This window comes from Mastacembelus armatus, chromosome 19 (genome assembly GCF_900324485.2).
Source record: "Mastacembelus armatus chromosome 19, fMasArm1.2, whole genome shotgun sequence".
NCBI classification, from domain to species: domain Eukaryota; kingdom Metazoa; phylum Chordata; class Actinopteri; order Synbranchiformes; family Mastacembelidae; genus Mastacembelus; species Mastacembelus armatus.
Window position 1 is genome coordinate 2248 of NC_046651.1, and position 17915 is coordinate 20162.

The 17915-nt window shown below is 42.4% G+C and overlaps 1 protein-coding gene across 2 annotated transcripts; it reads left to right on the forward strand.

The window, feature by feature from the left end:
• Positions 1 to 6049: 6049 nt before the first annotated feature.
• Positions 6050 to 9302, forward strand: LOC113135491 (sulfotransferase 2B1-like). Of its 2 annotated transcripts, none has more exons than XM_026315562.1 (7): positions 6050 to 6108; positions 6274 to 6559; positions 7132 to 7343; positions 8055 to 8181; positions 8314 to 8408; positions 8544 to 8724; positions 8899 to 9302. In XM_026315562.1, the coding sequence occupies exons 2-7, from the start codon at positions 6421 to 6423 to the stop codon at positions 9006 to 9008; spliced, it is 864 nt and encodes a 287-aa protein (XP_026171347.1). In that variant the 5' UTR covers positions 6050 to 6108; positions 6274 to 6420; the 3' UTR covers positions 9009 to 9302. The 2 variants fall into 2 exon arrangements, with proteins under 2 accessions (XP_026171347.1, XP_026171346.1); XM_026315561.1 differs by having other exon boundaries at positions 6067 to 6165.
• The last annotated feature ends 8613 nt before the right edge of the window (positions 9303 to 17915 follow it).

Sequence of the window (17915 nt, forward strand, 5' to 3'; positions counted from 1 at the left end):
TTTCACTCCAACAGCTGTGTTTCACTTTAACAGCTGTCTCAATATAACAGCTGTCTCTCTAACAGCTGTCTCACTCCAACAGCTGTCTCACTCTAACAGCTGTCTCACTCCCACTCCAACAGATGTTTCTTACTCCAAAAGCTGTCTCACTCCAACAGCTGTCTCACTCTAACAGCTGTGTCTCAATTCAACAACAGTTTCACTCCAACAGCTGTATCTCACTGTAACAGCTGTCTCACACCAACTCCAACAGCTGTGTCCCACTCCAACAGCTGTCTCACTCTAACAGCTGTCTCACTCCCACTCCAACAGCTTTCTTACTACAACAGCTGTCTCAAACTGACATCTCTCACTCCCAAGCCAAACGCTGTCTCACTCTAAGAGCTGTCTCACTCTAAAAGCTGTGTCTCACTCCAACAGCTGTCTCACTCCCACTCCAACAGCTCTCACTCTAACAGCTGCGTCTAACTAACAGCTGTCTCACTCCAACAGCTGTCTTCCTCCAACAGCTGTGTCTCACTCCAACAGCTGTCTCACACCAACTCCAACAGCTGTGTCTCACTCCAACAGCTGTCTCACTCTAACAGCTGTCTCACTCCCACTCCAACAGCTGTCTTACTACAACAGCTGTCTCAAACTGACATCTCTCACTCCCACGCCAAACGCTGTCTCACTCTAAGAGCTGTCTCACTCTAAAAGCTGTGTCTCACTCTAACAGCTGTCTCACTCCCACTCCAACAGCTCTCACTCTAACAGCTGCGTCTAACTAACAGCTGTCTCACTCCAACAGCTGTCTTCCTCCAACAGCTGTCTCACTCAAACAGCTGTCTAACTCCAACAGCTGTTTCACTCTAACAGCTGTGTCTCACTCTAAAAGATGTCTCACTCTAACAGCGGCGTCTCACTCCCATTCCAACAGCTGTGTGTCACTCTAACAGCTGTCTCACTTCGACTCCAACAGCTGTGTCTCACTCTAACAGCTGTCTCACTCCAACAGCTTTGTCGCAATCAAACAGATGTCTAACTCTAACATCTGAGTCTCACTCTAGCAGCTGTGTCACTCCCACTCCAAAAGCTGTGTGTCACTCTAACAGCTGTGTGTTACTCTAACAGCTGTCTCACTCCCACTCCAAAAGCTGTGTCTCACTGTAACAGCTGTGTTTCACTCAAAAAGCTGTGTGTCACTCTATCAGCTGTCTCACTTCCACTCCAACAGCTGTGTCTCACTATAACAGCTGTCTCACTCCAACAGCTTTGTCGCACTCAAACAGCTGTCTAACTCTAACAGCTGTCATTCTCCAACAGCTGTCTTTCTCCAACAGCTGTCTCACTCAAACAGCTGTTTCACTCCAACAGCTGTGTCTCATTCCAACGGCTGTCTCACTCCAACAACTGTGTCTCACTCCCTCTCCAAGAGCTGTCTCAACGCAACAGCTGTCTCACTCTAAAAGCTGCGTCTCACTAACAGCTGTCTCACTCCAACCGCTGTGTCTCACTACAACAGCTGTCTCACGCTAACAGCTGTCTCACTCCCACTCCAACAGATGTCTTACTCCAAATGCTGTGTCTCAGTCCAACAGCTGTTTCACGCCCACTACAATAGCTGTCTCACTCCTACAGCTTTGTCTCACTCTAACAGCTGTGTCTCACTCCCTCTCCAAAAGCTGTCTCAATGCAAAAGCTGTCTCACTCTAACAGCTGTGTCTCACTCCAACAGCTGTCTCACTTCCTCTCCAACAGCTGTCTCAACGCAACAGCTGTCTCACTCTAACAGTTGCGTCTCACTAACAGCTGTCTCACTCCAACAGCTGTCTCACTCCAACAGCTGTCTCATCTAACAGCTGCATCTCACTTCCACTCCAACAGCTGTGTCTCACTCTAACAGCTGTGTCTCACTCTAACAGCTGTGTGTCACTCTAACAGCTGTGTCTCACTCTAACAGCTGTTAGAGTGAGACAGCTTTTAGAGTGAGACAGCTTTTAGAGTGAGACAGCTGTTAGAGTGAGACTGCTATTGGAGTGGGAGTGAGACAGCTGTTAGAGTGAGACAGATGTTGGAGTGAGAGAGCTGTTGGACTGAGACAGCTGTTGGAGTGAGATTGCTATTGGAGTGGGAGTGAGACACAGCTGTTGGATTGAGACAGCTGTTGGAGTAAGACAGCTGATATAATGGGACAGCTGATGGAATGAGACACAGCTGTTGGAGTGAGACCGCTGTTGGAGTCGGAGTGAGACACAGCTGTTAGAGTGAGACAGCTGTTCGAGTGAGACTCAGCTCTTAGAGTGAGACACAGCTGTTGGTTTGGGAGTGAGACTGCTGTTAGAGTAAGACAGCTGTTAGAGTGAGACAAATGTTGGAGTGAGACAGCTGTTGGAGTAACTAACAAGCTGTTGGAGTGAGACACAGCTGTTAGAGTGAGACACAGCTGTTAGAATGAGATACAGCTGTTGGAGTGAGACAGCTGTTAGAATTAGACACAGCTGTTGCAGTTGGAATGAGACAGCTTTTGGAGTGAGACAGCTATTTGAGTGAGACAGCTGTTGGAGTGACACAGTTGTTAGAGTGACACAGCTGTTAGAGTGACACAGCCTTTGGAGTGGAAGTGAGACACAGCTGTTAGAGTGACACACAGCCTTTGGAGTGAGAGTGAGACAGCTGTTGGAGTGACATAGCTTTTAGAATTAGACACAGATGTTGGAGTGAGACAGCTGCTCGAGTGACACAGCTGTTGGAGTGAGACACAGCTGTTAGAGTGAGAGAGTTCTTAGATTGAGACACAGCTGTTGGAGTGGGAGTGAGATACAGATGTTAGAATGAGACAGCTGTTTGAGTGAGACAGCTGTTGGAGTGGGAGTGAGACAGCTGTTAGAGTGAGGCAGCTTTTGGAGTGTGAGTGAGACAGCTGTTAGAGTGAGACACAGCTTTTGGAGTGGGAGTGAGACACAGCTCTTAGAGTGAGACAGCTGTTGGAGTGTGAGTGAGACACAGCTGTTGGAGTGTGAGTGAGACAGCTTTGAGAGTGAGACAGCAGTTAGAGTGAGACAGCTGTTGGAGTGGGAGTGAGACAGCTATTAGAGTGAGATAGCTGTTGGAGTGGTACACAGTTGCAAGAGTGAGACACATGTTGGAGTGAGACAGCTGTTAGAGTGAGAGACACAGATGTTGGAGTGAGACAGCTGTTAGAGTGAGACAGCTGTTGGAGTGAGACACAGCTGTTAGAGTGAGACAGCTGTTGGAGTGAGACACCTGTTGAGACTGCAATTGGAGTGGGAGTGAGACAGCTGTCAGAGTGAGACAGCTGTTGGGGTGAGACAGCTAGTGGAGTGAAACAGCTATTGGAGTGAGACAGCTGTTGGAGTGAAACAGCTGTTGGAGTGAGACACAGCTGTTATATTGAGACAGATGTTGGAGTGGGAGTGAGACAGCTGTTAAAGTGAAACACAGCGATTGGAGTGGGAGTGAGACAGCTGTTGGAGTGAGAAACAGTTGTTGGAGTAAAACACAGCTGTTGGATCGGGAGTGAGACAGTTTTTAGAGTGAGACAGCTGTTGGAGTGGGAGTGAGACAGCTGTTGGAGTGGCACACAGCTGTTAGAGTGACACAGTTGTTAGAGTGAGACAGCTGTTAGAGTGACAGATGTTCGAGTGAGACAGCTGATAGAGTGAGACATCTGTTAGAGTGATACACAGCTTTTGGAGTGGGGGTGAGACAGCTGTTAAAGTCAGATACAGCTGTTGGAGTGGGAGTGAGACAGCTGTTGGAGTGAGAAACAGCTGTTGGAGTAAGACACAACTGTCGGAGTGGGAGTGAGACAGCTGTTAGAGTGAGACAGCTGTTGGCGTGAGAAAGCTTTTACAGTGAGATACTGTCAGTTGTCTAACTATAACAGCTGTGTCTCACTCTAATAACAGTCTCACTCTAGCAGCTGTGTTTCACTCCAACAGCTGTCTCACTCCCACTCTAACAGCTGTGTCTCACTCCAACATCTGTCTCACTCTAACAGCTGTGTACCACTCCAACAGCTGTCTCACTCTAAGAGCTGTGTCTCACTCTAACAGCTGTCTCACTCTAACAGCTGTCTCTCACTCTAACAGCTGTGTCTCACTCCCACTCCAACAGCTGTCTCAATGCAACAGCTGTCTCACTCCAACAGCTGTCTTCCTCCAACAGCTGTCTCACTCAAACAGCTGTCTCACTCCAACAGCTGTTTCACTCTAACAGCTGTGTCTCACTCTAACAGCTGTGTCTCACTCCCACTCCAAAAGCTGTGTGTCACTCTAACAGCTGTGTCTCTCTAACAGCTGTGTCTCACTTCGACTCCAACAGCTGTGTCTCACTCTAACAGCTGTCTCACTCCAACAGCTGTCTCACTCTAACAGCTGTGTTTCACTCAAACAGCTGTGTGTCACTCCAACAGCTGTATTTCACTCCCACTCCAACAGCTGTCTCACTCTAACAGCTGTGTCACTCTAACAGCTGTCTCACTCCAACAGCTGTCTCACTCTAACAGCTGTCTCACTCCCACTCCAACAGCTGTGTCTCACTCTAAGAGCTGTGTCTCACTCTAATAGCCGTGTCTCACTCTAACAGCTGTCTCACTCTAAAAGCTGTGTTTCACTCTAACAGCTGTGTGTCACTCTAACAGCTGTCTCACTTCCACTCCAAAAGCTGTGTCTCACTCTAACAGCTGTGTCTCACTCTAACAGCTGTGTGTCACTCTAACAGCTGTCTCACTCTAACAGCTGTGTCTCACTCCAACAGCTGTCTCACTCTAACAGCTGTCTCACTCCCACTCCAAAAGCTGTGTCACTCTAACAGCTGTGTCTCACTCTAACAGCTGTGTGTCACTCCCACTCCCACAGCTGTTTCTCATTCTAACAGCTGAGTTTCACTCTAACAGCTGTCTCACTCCAACAGCTGTCTCACTCTAACAGCTGTGTCACTCTAACAGCTGTGTCACTCCAACAGCTGTGTCACTCCCACTCCAACAGCTGTGTCTCACTCTAACAGCTGTGTCTCACTCCAACAGCTGTCTCACTCCCACTCCAACAGCTGTCTCACTCTAACAGCTGTCTCACTCCAACAGCTGTGTCTCACTCTAACAGCTGTCTCACTCCCACTCCAACAGCTGTCTCACTCTAACAGCTGTCTCACTCTAACAGCTGTCTCACTCCAACAGCTGTCTCACTCCAACAAGCTGTCTCACTCCAACATCTGTCTCACTCTAACAGCTGTCTCACTCTAACAGCTGTCTCACTTCAACAAGCTTTCTCACTCTAACAGCTGTTTCTCACTTTAACAGCTGTGTCTCACTCTATCAGCTCTATCTCATTCCAACATCTGTATCTCATTCCAACAGCTGTATCTTGTTCTAATAGCTGTATCTCAGTCTAACAGCTGTGTCCTGGTCTAACAGCTCTGTTTAACAGCTGTATTTCACTCTAACAGCTGCATCTCAGAACATTTTTGTAAACATTGGTTCTATATGGCTCAAGGTGTGGCACATCAATGGATTGAAAGCTACTTAAAAGACAGAAAACAGTTTGTGGACATGAGTAACATGAAATCAGGCATATGAAACAGTTGTGGGGTACCACAAAGATCAGCCCTTGGACCTATACTGTTTCTCATGATATTGCTATGGTTTTTAATTTGCTAAAGTGTATTTTGATTCCGTATGATACAACCTTAATCTAATCAGGAGAACACTTTAAAAAGTGCTAGTAGTTGTCGAGAATGAATTAAAAAAGAAAAAGACATGGTTTGACATTGATAGGTTGTCCTTAAATGTAGGTAAGACCAAGTTTATGATTTTTGGTAATAGAAGAAAATGTCTTGGTGCATCAATATATGTTGAAGAAGTTGAAATAGAGCAAAAGAGATTAAGTTTTTATGTGTCACGATTGACGAAAACATGACATGGAAATCACGTATTGAATATAGAAACATAAAAATATCAAAAACTATCACTGTGCTACATAAGGTAAAGGAATTGCGGAATTCACGGATTGCTCCATACCTGACCTGTGTTGAAGTGTGGGGAGGTGCCTGTAAAACCTATCAATCCAAGCTTTCTTTTACAGAAGGGAGCTGTGAGAGTCAGTGGAAGTGGGTCATACAAACCCTGTATTTATACAGCTACATTTACTGAAATTTAATGAATTGGTAGAGTACAACATTTTGAAAATCATGTATAAAGGACACCAGAAAGTTTTACCGATCAATCTCAGTTCTATCAGCTGTATCTCAGTCTTTTCTATTCCTTTCTATCAGTCTGTTTCTGCAGGGCAATGTGAAGCGAGAGAGCGACATACTAAGAGACCGGAAGAGAACAGCAGATCGAAGTCCTTTGATTCTCTCGGAAGCTGCGGGACTGTGTTAGCGCAGTCTCCGATTACTGCTGATTTTCATCTCTGAACCATGACTGAGGCTGACTTATACACCCTCTACAAGGGGGTTTATGTGCCGTCCTACCTGCACCCGCCACAGAGCCTGAAGTACTACGAGGAGTTTACTTTCCGTCCGGATGATATCGTCATCGTAACTTATCCCAAGTCTGGTGAGTCGTGGCCCATTAATGTACCAGCAGATAAGCACAATGTTACTTTCAGGTGGTTTTAGATTAGCGCTTCATGCAGTTACAATTTGAAAGTGGACTTTCTTGCTTTCACTATAAGGTTGTGCGCAAAAAGAAGAATGGAAAGTCGCACATTGTCAGTTCCTGAATAACAAACTGTCTGTTGTGTTTAAGTGAAGCAAAACCATTTGGTACAGCTACTACACCATCTCTGCAGCTTCCTAAGAAATGCTGCCTTTGTATTGTGCCCAACAATTCACACTTGTTCTCTGTGGTGGACATGGCCTTTATTGGACACCATGCTGTCAGCCTGTCTGTCCTAATGCGCTGCAGAGAAGACTGCTCTTCCTACTTATGTCACTAAAGTTAAGGTGCAGCCAGAGGATTTATATTGTCTTTTAAAGTGGTGGAAAGTCCTTTCCTAAGCAGAAGAGTGATAAGTTATCACGTTTATTTATTTATTTTTTTAATTATGATTTTATTTGTTTATGAAGGTCTTAATCATATTATATTACAATTACAGAAATGTATGAAACTTTGTTTCTTTTGTTTAGGTACAACCTGGATGCAGGAGATTGTCCCCCTGATCATGAGTGGAGGTAATCCGGCCTCAGTTGAGACTCTTCATAACTGGGACCGTGTTCCCTGGCTGGAGGAACATCGGGCCTGCATTCTTAATCTTGAACGGAGGCCATCTCCACGCATTTTTGCTACTCACTTTCAGTACAACATGATGCCAGCATCTTACTTTAAAGTAAAGCCAAAGGTAAATCTGGCTTAATACAAACCATACCATCTGTAAAGCCAAGACAAGGTTTGTTTTTATAACACCCACTGTCTTCTCACAGCATGACAATCACAGTCGAAAGAAACAGGTCTAATAATAACTACGTGCTTTGTTATAGTGCTTTTCTTACATTACCTCTGTATTCTTAACTCATACAGCTGTCTGTTTAGCTTGTCTGCCCCCTTATTCTACCACATAATGTATATCAAACAATCACACAGACATTTATGTTACAGTTCAGCATAAATTGGTAACTCAATTGCTGTTCCAATAGTCATTTTCTTTGAATGTGTGACTTCTGCTGCTGTCACTAACAATACTTCTGTTATTACTACTTTCACTGTTACCTGTGTGACTACTGCAAGCACACCATGCATCCCAGCAGTCACTCTGTGCTCTTTAGCAATGACTCATCTTAAATCACTATAGAAACCACCTTATATATTCAAGCTGCAGCATGCAAATGTGACAGCAACCATGGAAAACAATATAGCCATCACTTAGAACCCAGCTGTCACCACCTTCTGATCAACAACCAAATCAACAACACACTAGCAAACTGCTAAAGCATGATAGCAACTGTATGGCACCTGCAACACCATAGCAATGAGTTCTAAAAATCCCAAAAACCTAAGCTTGGGTGACTGGATTGCATCTTTCCAGACATCTAAAATGTTATCATCACTTCAGGTCATCTATGTCATGAGGAACCCCAAAGATGTGTTTACATCTTCCTTTCACTATTACGGGACCACCTCTTTCCTGGTGAAACCAGGTCCGCAGAGCGAGTTCCTCCACAAGTTCCTTAATGGAAAAGGTTGTAATCACTGTTAACTCTATACAATGTACAGTTTTAACTTGTGACACAATACACATTTCTATAAGGATCAGAGCATAGAATATGTAGTTGTTCATGGTAATAAAACGTAAAATTTTCTTTTCCTTCTAGTCATGTTTGGCTCATGGTTTGACCATGTAAAGGGCTGGCTGAACGCTGAAGATTCAGAGTGTATAATGTACATCTCCTATGAAGAAATGATCATGGTGAGATTTATCAGTACTTCTCAAAACTACCTCAAAAATCTCTCTGAACCATCTCCTGGACAACCAAATAAGAGCACACAGCCATAACTGTGAGAATCCCTGTAGAGATATGAACTGAGCTTCTCTGTGATGCAGGACCTAAAAGACTCTGTGACCAGAATCGCTCTGTTCTTGGAGAAACCTCTGGAGGCCGAGGTGATAGAGAAGATAGCAGAACGATGTTTGTTCAAGAACATGAAGCAGAACAAGATGTCCAACTATTCTGCTGTTCCTCGTGACTACATGGACCAGACAAAATCAGAGTTTCTTAGGAAAGGTGTGTTTCAGTGCACATGACATTTCACATTAAATTGATACAGTCCATAGAGTGTAACGCACACAATAACAGTAGCAAATACGGTGCTGTAATTCTAGTGAGTAAAACCTTAATTTCGAGCAAGGAAACAGTTTTGCATGCCTTTCTTCTCTCTTCTTGTGTGTTGTGTTTTAGGAATTGCTGGAGACTGGAAAAACCAGCTGACAGTGGCAGAAGCAGACTACTTTGATGCTGTTTATAAAGACAAAATGAAGGATGTCAAATACAAATTTGCATGGGACTGAAGAAACTTCACCACCATGGCATGATTGAGAGAAACCTGTGGGGTCGATCTGGCTTCACGTAAATTTTCTAAAATGTTTTATTGTTTTGTGTTTTGAGCGCAATGATCATAACCAATAGATTAACCAGAAACTATGTATTATCACATCCTAAAGTATTGAATTATCATACTAATGCATATTGTATAATTTTATACTATTTGTTTTCTTAGTATTATAGTTTGAATTTAATTTTTTTTAACTCTGTTTATTTGTATAGTGTCATTTCACAATAAAAAATTATCTCTAGAGACTTTACATAGAATCACAACAAATCCAGTGGAGAGGAAAAACTCATACAACGTGGGGGGGGTTGGGAGATCTGAAGGTGCGATCTGAAGGTGCGATCTGAAGGTGCGTTTTCCATTTGTTACTTAACACTTGGCCGTCATCTTTTACAACATTGTACTTTTATAATACTGTAAAACATGACGGCCAAGTGTTTAAAAAATAATAAATGTAAAACGTACTCTAATGCCCGCTAAATTCACAGCCAGCAGACGTTCTTTTGTCACTTTGCTTTATTAAGTTTTTAGTCAGAACAGGTAACAGGCTACTGTTTCAGCCGTAGCCACGCTAACTAGGGATGGGAATATCGACTCTCTGGAATCGATACTTCCATACTTTGGAGTCGGTACTTTCTTAAGTATCGCTCGATACCACTCCTAATAAAAAACGTGCAATTAGTTTTCACTTCTGAGAGTTTTGGATGTGTGAAAACCAGCCCAAGCGTATTTTAAATGGTCTTCCGTATCACATGATGATGGCAGCCAATCAGATGTCAGAGCTTTCCAGAGCCAGTCATGCACTGCAGAAGGAAGTATTACTCTCTCCACTCTGCAGCGTGGAGGGACCTCCTCCGTCTCAGTGCTGACAGGCACGGCAACATGGAGAGAGATAGAAAAAGAAGCATTGTGTGGTGCTATTTTTCACCCACTACGAAGGGAAATGCTATTTATTTATTATCATTTTATTATTAGCATTTAAACAAGTATTTATGTTCATGAGCATTATTCATGTTGCCATTGCAATAAAGATATTAATCAACACTGTGCAATAATGATTTTCCTTTAAGGTGCAGAAGGTATCGGTATCGTCGATACTGACCCTGTAGTTACTTGGTATCGGATCGATACCAAATTCTGTTGTATCGCCCATCAGTAACGCTAACTCCCCTCACCGAACAGCTCTCTCTCACCTCTCTTCCCTCCACACACACTTCTTCCCTCCTCCCTGACCCATCTCCCTCTAGCTCACCCCACCGACTCCCCAAAGAACACCCTGAACAAGACAACAACCTATAGTCATTACAGCACCTTCAGATCTCCCACCCTGCAACACACCCCGCCCCCCGCCACGTCTCCCGACGTTGTATGACATTTTGATCAAGTAAACAAATGTAACAGAACATTGTTAGCACATATTAGCACATGAGAACAATCATCAGAGGTCGCTCATTCAATTCTTTTGCAATTCAACACTATAACCTGCGTCATTACGCAGCCTCCAAAATGAGACGTGACTTATGTCGCTACATGTGTCTCTCTCGCCTCTGTAAAAGTTCTTTGTTCATTGCACCCCTCAGTTCGGGGTCCCCCTATCGGCCTGGCGCACTTCCGTTGTGTTCTCTCTTTTGCAGCGTTTCTGCTTTGCAGCGTTTCTGTTTTGCAGCGTTTCTGTTTTGCAGCGTTTTTGTTTTGCAGCGTTTCTCTTTTGCAGCGTTTTTGTTTTGCAGCGTTTTTGTTTTGCAGCGTTTCTCTTTTGCAGCGTTTCTGTTTTGCAGCGTTTCTGTTTTGCAGCGTTTTTGTTTTGCAGCGTTTCTCTTTTGCAGCGTTTCTGTTTTGCAGCGTTTCTGTTTTGCAGCGTTTCTGTTTTGCAGCGTTTCTCTTTTGCAGCGCTTTTTGTTTTGCAGCGCGTTTGCCCTTGTCGGCCACCGTAAGATACACATTTTAAATGAACAATTTCGTTTTGAGATACCCTCCCTCACCAAAAAGCAAGTAGAACAACAACACAGCTTTACAGTTCAATCAGGTCTGCACAATTGGCAGGTCAGCTTAGCGTTGTGGCAGTGGGGAGAGGAGGGGATGAGGGCAGAGACGCTATGGGTCATTCGCTGTACAACGCGCTGACGTTTATAAAGCGGCGGCTCATCGTCAGTGAACAAACCCTGGCCGACATTCAGTTCATGAAGTACTCGGCAAACACCTACGACTATCGCCTCATTGTCTACGGACGAACATTGCCCGGCTGTCAATCAACTCATGAAGCACAAAAAGCCTGATTTTTTTCATAGGATTTCTCTCTCTGGCACTGGTAAGTAGACGATGCCAACTCTCTTATTATTTTACTTGTAACTAACTCATTATTGCCATCAAGTCATTAGCCTAAATGGTCACGTAAATGTTGGAATAATAGCGTTGAAAAATTATTAATTTACTTTAACGGTTAAAACATAGCTCCAGCTTCATCAAAATTTGGTAGAATCAGGTAACGTTAACGTTTGCTAACGCTGACGCTAAAGCTAACGCTAGTGTTAGCTTGTATTGATGATACAGTAAGTTAAGTTAATACACGGGTCTTTTCCCCAGATGCTAATTTAATTTAATCATATTAAATCCTAAATTATTAGTTAGAGTAGGTCTAGTCTCAGCTTGTAACTTGGGCAACAATTTTGATTTATGGCGTTATTTTCGCTACCAAACCGCGCACCTTCTTTATGTGAATATTATTAGAAGCAAGCATTTCCCTTATTGTGGCTGGCCTTAACTTTGAGCCTATTTTAATCAGCCCTGTTATTTTATCAAGCCTCTTATTAATTTCAAATTTAAAAGATGAATAAACCTTTTGGGCACCCCGGACCAGATCCGGTCCCAAAGTTAGTCCAAAGTATTTCCAGATATTTCACCAAAGATCGTCGGAAAATTTTATAAATAAATTTTATGTCTAATAAAACATTAAAGTCTCACGATTCAAATGGCATAAAGCAATTTGGGGTTGAATAATCACAGCAACTACAGTTTCTTAATATTTAACAACAGTACAAATACAGTACAATACGCTGCTCCTTCCCACATAGCAAGCACAGTCGGCCCGATTCTGGCTGAGAGCTGGCACTATCGGCCCAGTTCCGGGTCGGCCGGAGCACTGTTTTTCTTGAATGGGCCGATACAGATATGCAGTGGTAGGGCAGATTACTATGTTTCTTATTAGGCCCAACTGTGGCTTGCTACCCAGCTGCCAGCGTTGGATGCAAATATGGCAAACATGCGTAATACAGTGTGTGACCCGATACTAACGACCAGTGTCGCAGCAAACACAGTTGGCCCAGCTTTGGCTGAGTGCTGGTAGTAACTTATCAAGTCTCACGATTCAAATGGCATAAAGCAATTTGGGGTTGAATAATCACAGCGACTACAGTTTCTTAATATTTAACAACAGTACAAACACAGTACAATACGCTGCTCCTTACCTTTCTGCCGCGTTACTTCATATGTGTACTCAAACATGGAGTGTCGCATATCGTTTAGTTCGTTAGAATCCATAGATCAAAGTGCACCCATGTTTTAGTCCAAAAGACGTATTATTATACAGTAAATCCATAAAACCATTGTCCTCCTCATGAAAAGCTGTAATCCGCTTCGTTTTACGGTTGATTTCGCCGGTTATTCAATAAAGTTTGACATAGCCAGCTTCTGTGAATCACATGAGGCCTCAATCAAACCTGTTTATGTTTCACAGCGTAACTATGCATAAAACCAATTGGTAAAACCAATAGATCTCACACCCTGACGCCTGATGACGCAACAGTTCAAAGGGCTCCTAAATGTTGCCATGACAACGCTGGGCAAGCAGCGTTCGACGCTAGAGGGGGAGGAGTCATGTTTCACAATTTACAGCGCTCTGATAGAAAACTGGGAAGCTTTTGCTTCAAACGGCACCAAGGTCGTCAATATAACTCTTAAAATGTAAGAACAACAGCTAGTTTAATTTAGCTACGTGTTGTTCGGCCGTGTGCCGAAAAAAGGGGCGGGTACCCATTGGGTTAAAGAAAAGTCACAATACCAAAAATCTCAGTATTGAAACGGACGTTGGTTATTGGCATACAGCTTCAGGCACCAGGTGAGGCCATTTTCTGTGTCAGCCATGGTTTCTCACATGGCCAGACTTTCACAATAAAAGTCTACAGTTATTTATAGGAAGATATCACATTTTTGTAAAGTATGAGGAATATTCAAAATAAAGTCCAGATTATTTTGTGAGTTTCCATGAGTCTCCTGCAGCTCTTTGTCCTTTCAGAATAAAAGTCTTTTTATAGCATTTTCTCAACATAAAAGCACCCTCACTACAGTTCGTATTTCTCGATTATCGCAACCGCGTCAGGCGATTCAAAACGTGCTTCGGCAATGCAGTTTGCCTCGAGCTTTTCGTGGCAATCAGCAATCCCAACGCAATTTCTTCAGAAATTGCATCGTCTAGTTACCAATGTGTAGTGCATCTTTATTTTACAGAAAGCTATGAAGAAGGACGGAGAAAGGCCAAGGAAGCGGAAATTACATCAGACCTCCAGTCCGAGGCAGAGGCATCAGGCCAAAGGCCAATTCGACGTAAATAAGTATGAGTGACCTAACACAAGTTTACATTTAGGATTTGGATCAACTCTATGTTTGTGTCTCAAAATAGAAAGAGTGTCCGACTAGAAGAGGACTCTGAGGAGGAGGAGCCCTCACCGTCCTACCATCCTCAAAGAGGCTTGCCCCCCCCCCATTCTCCCTCCCTCTGTCCCTGCATCCTCCCAAGCTCTTTCTTATACAGAGCTAACAGGCCCCATCGTTCTAAATTTGCAAAATTTTCTACATTTCTGTTTTTTTCTGTCAAGATGGGGTGCTGAGTGTACATTAATGAGAAATAAAATGAACTTTTTTGATTTTGTCAAATGGCTGCAATGACACAAAGAGTGAAAAATTTATAGGGGTCTGAATACTTTCCGTACCCACTGTATGTCATGAGATCAACCATAAGAATAAAAGAGGTTCCTTCAGGAGTAGGAAAAAGGAGCTTCAGGAGTCTCTGCACAATCTGACCACACTAACCTCAGCAGACACAAAGGGGGATGTTACGTTGAGCTGCTAATAAAAACTACAACACATTATGTGTTGTAGCAAGTTACAATCACAATACTGTACACACACAATATGTACAATTGTGGCAGGACAAAGAGTGAAATAGTTTTTATCAGAGTTTATGATTATTTGCTTCTCTTCAGGTTAACTATCTGGGAGTAATCGGGGGGACAGATTTGAAGGACACAACATGGCGGGTCCTAAAAAAATTGCTGACTAATGCGCTGGCCAGGAGATTACACTGGAGAGGCGTGAATGGAAAGACTTCCCTGGCCAGCCTGCACTTGAGGGAGGTCATATTCGGTAAGTAAATTTGTGCATAAAACAGAATTCCAATATTAGAAGATATGATTAAATAATGTTTAACAGCACATAAAGGCTATGTATTAATGTATCCATTCCATTTCCCATATCCATCTAGCTGCAGTTCGACAAAACCCATTGGCTGGGGTGGCTGCAGAAGCAGAACTGGAGGCAGTCATGAAACGCTGGCTTCAGCTTGCAGCAGATTGAGAGGGAGGGAGAAAGAGAAGGCTCTTTGCAAAGAAAACATGGCATAGGCAGGTAAACACAATACACTAGCTAATGTTTTCTAACCAGACTTTGGCATTACACATATGCAATATTTAATAGCTAATGCTAATTCCTTCATGTTCCATCTTACCTTAAAAAAGTATTGTGGTGCTGACAGCATTATTCTTTGAACGTAGGCTACTTTTCACAAACACTAAAGGGGTCTATAGCTTTTGTGGTTTGATCAAATTAGAGGTATCTACATCAAACATATGCCTATTGTATAACTCTCAGTAAATGCACGTATATTTCTTGAAATGTTAAGTATGTGACCATGCTATAAACAAATTAAATAACCAGAGGGCGTGCAGTTATATGGTTATAATGTGGTTCCTGGGCACTATGGCTCTGCGTTGTGCATTAAAATAGTATAACCGCATGCCCTCTCGTTGTTTAATTCTTACTTATACAGTACTGTGCCAAAGTTTAGGTTGGTGTCAAATTCCAGTGAAATTTGGTTGAAGTGCATCTCACATAAATGAGCTTACATTCATATTTTTAATTGAATTGCTGTTTTCTACTGTGTATTTATACAATCTCAAAACTCAGTTCGACAGAAGAAGCACCTCAGTGTGGCTGCACACTTTTCATAAGAATGCTTCCAAAAATCCACTTTATCACTGTTTGCGGCTTTATTCATTAATAAAATTATATGTTTTTTTCTCTTTTCTTTATGACTGAAAGGCAAGAAATTAAAAAAATTAGCAAATTTTTTTTCTTTAGTTCACTGTTATGGTAGTAGCATGTCTGGTCTAGTTAACAATAATAGATTTGGGATTTTCCTGTTCTTACTGTCCACAGGTTCAAGTCCGACTCTCCACGCCTTCCTGACATTAATAAATTTTCTGATCAAGATTATTAGGACACTCATGAGTCTGATTTATGAGTCTGATTATCATTTACTGTGTGAGATGATTTTCTACTTGCTCCTGCCTCTGCCAGTTTTACTTTTTTACTCCTTTTCATTTTTATCCAATGATTTTATAATACAGTTTTTAACTTTATTTTTACCCTCTTTTAACTGGACTTGAATTTTTAGAAAGGACATTTACTTTTGCTTTTAACAACTAATCTGGCCTATTCACTGAGTACATCCAGAACGCTGCTGCGGTCCTGAACTAGGAAGGACAATCACATTACTGCTGTTCTCAGATCTCTGCACTGGCTTCCTGTCACTCAGAAAATAGACTTTAGAACAGCACTGCTTGTGTATAAGTCTCTTCATGGCTCAGCACCACAGTACATCTCTGACATGTTGATGCCATATGAACCATCTCGAACTCTGAGAACATCAGGGACAGGCCTTATGCTCGTGTCCAGTCAGGACTAAACAAGGAGAAGCAGCGTTTCAGTTTTATACAGCTAAAATCTGGAATAATCTTCCTGATGATGTTAGACAAGCCTCATCTCTGGCAATGTTTTAAGTCCAAGCTTAAAACTTCTTTTTAGCTCAGCAAAGGACATGATTTTAATTAGTTGATAATTTGTGTATATTTTATATTTTTTATATGTATATTTTGTATTAGTATTTGTTTGGTTTATTTGTTGCATATAAGATTTGTGTTGTACTGTAAGTACTTTAGTAGAATTTAGAATTTCACTTTAAAACCTAAATATAATTGTGTTTCTTTTATTTGGATGTTTGACACTTTCTGTGCCACCTCTTGCTCAGGAATGAAGTAGACAATCAGTCAACATTAGAGCCTTTTTACAGTGCTTGGACCAGTACTGGCCCAGGAACCCAGCCGATTCTCAGCCAACACTCAGTTTATAGTGTGTGGGCCATTACTGGGCCAGTAGGATCGGTGAGGGTCATCTTACAGTGTGTGGGCCAGTACTGGGCCAGTAGGAAGGGTAAGAGTCATCTTACAATGTGTGGGCCAGTACTGGGCCAGAGCAGATTTATTGTGTCCTTTTTCAGAAAGTGGGCCAGTGTTGGGCAGGGGACCCAGCCAGATGTGAGCCAACACTGATGCAAGGGTGTGGCCCAACGTTGGACCAGACAAATTTTGCTATGTGGGTATAATTTCTGCTATTAATTCAAACCAAAAACCAAATGACTGAACCACAAAATAATATTGTATATTATGTACAGTAGCCTACAACCCATAATGACATCAAACAACTCAGCTCCCTACCTTCCTTGCTTATATTTCACAATTACTTGGATTGCTCATATATTTTAATCAGCCTTGTTATTTTATCAAGCCTCTTATTAATTTCAAATTTAAAAGATGAATAAATTAAAATCTTTTTCCATTCTGTTAATATCAAATTTACTGAATCAGTTCTGAAGCAAACATGTCACTGCAAATTCTTTATATTGATGCCAGATCTTTGCACACTGTATGGTACTTTTCCATAATTCACCACAGAGGACTCCTGGAAATAAGAGTTAACCTTTTGGGCACCCCGGACCAGATCCGGTCCCAAAGTTAGTCCAAAGTATTTCCAGATATTTCACCAAAGATCGTCGGAAAATTTTATAAATAAATTTTATGTCTAATAAAACATTAAAGTCTCACGATTCAAATGGCATAAAGCAATTTGGGGTTGAATAATCACAGCAACTACAGTTTCTTAATATTTAACAACAGTACAAATACAGTACAATACGCTGCTCCTTCCCACATAGCAAGCACAGTCGGCCCGATTCTGGCTGAGAGCTGGCACTATCGGCCCAGTTCCGGGTCGGCCGGAGCACTGTTTTTCTTGAATGGGCCGATACAGATATGCAGTGGTAGGGCAGATTACTATGTTTCTTATTAGGCCCAACTGTGGCTTGCTACCCAGCTGCCAGCGTTGGATGCAAATATGGCAAACATGCGTAATACAGTGTGTGACCCGATACTAACGACCAGTGTCGCAGCAAACACAGTTGGCCCAGCTTTGGCTGAGTGCTGGTAGTAACTTATCAAGTCTCACGATTCAAATGGCATAAAGCAATTTGGGGTTGAATAATCACAGCGACTACAGTTTCTTAATATTTAACAACAGTACAAACACAGTACAATACGCTGCTCCTTACCTTTCTGCCGCGTTACTTCATATGTGTACTCAAACATGGAGTGTCGCATATCGTTTAGTTCGTTAGAATCCATAGATCAAAGTGCACCCATGTTTTAGTCCAAAAGACGTATTATTATACAGTAAATCCATAAAACCATTGTCCTCCTCA

Excerpts from the sequence above, each read along its gene's own strand:
- LOC113135491 (XM_026315562.1), top strand. The coding sequence starts at position 6,421 with ATGACTGAGGCTGACTTATACACCCTCTACAAGGGGGTTTATGTGCCG. Across the intron at positions 6,560-7,131 it reads CGTAACTTATCCCAAGTCTG|GTACAACCTGGATGCAGGAG; the intron begins GTGAGTCGTGGC and ends TCTTTTGTTTAG. Across the intron at positions 8,725-8,898 it reads ATCAGAGTTTCTTAGGAAAG|GAATTGCTGGAGACTGGAAA; the intron begins GTGTGTTTCAGT and ends GTTGTGTTTTAG.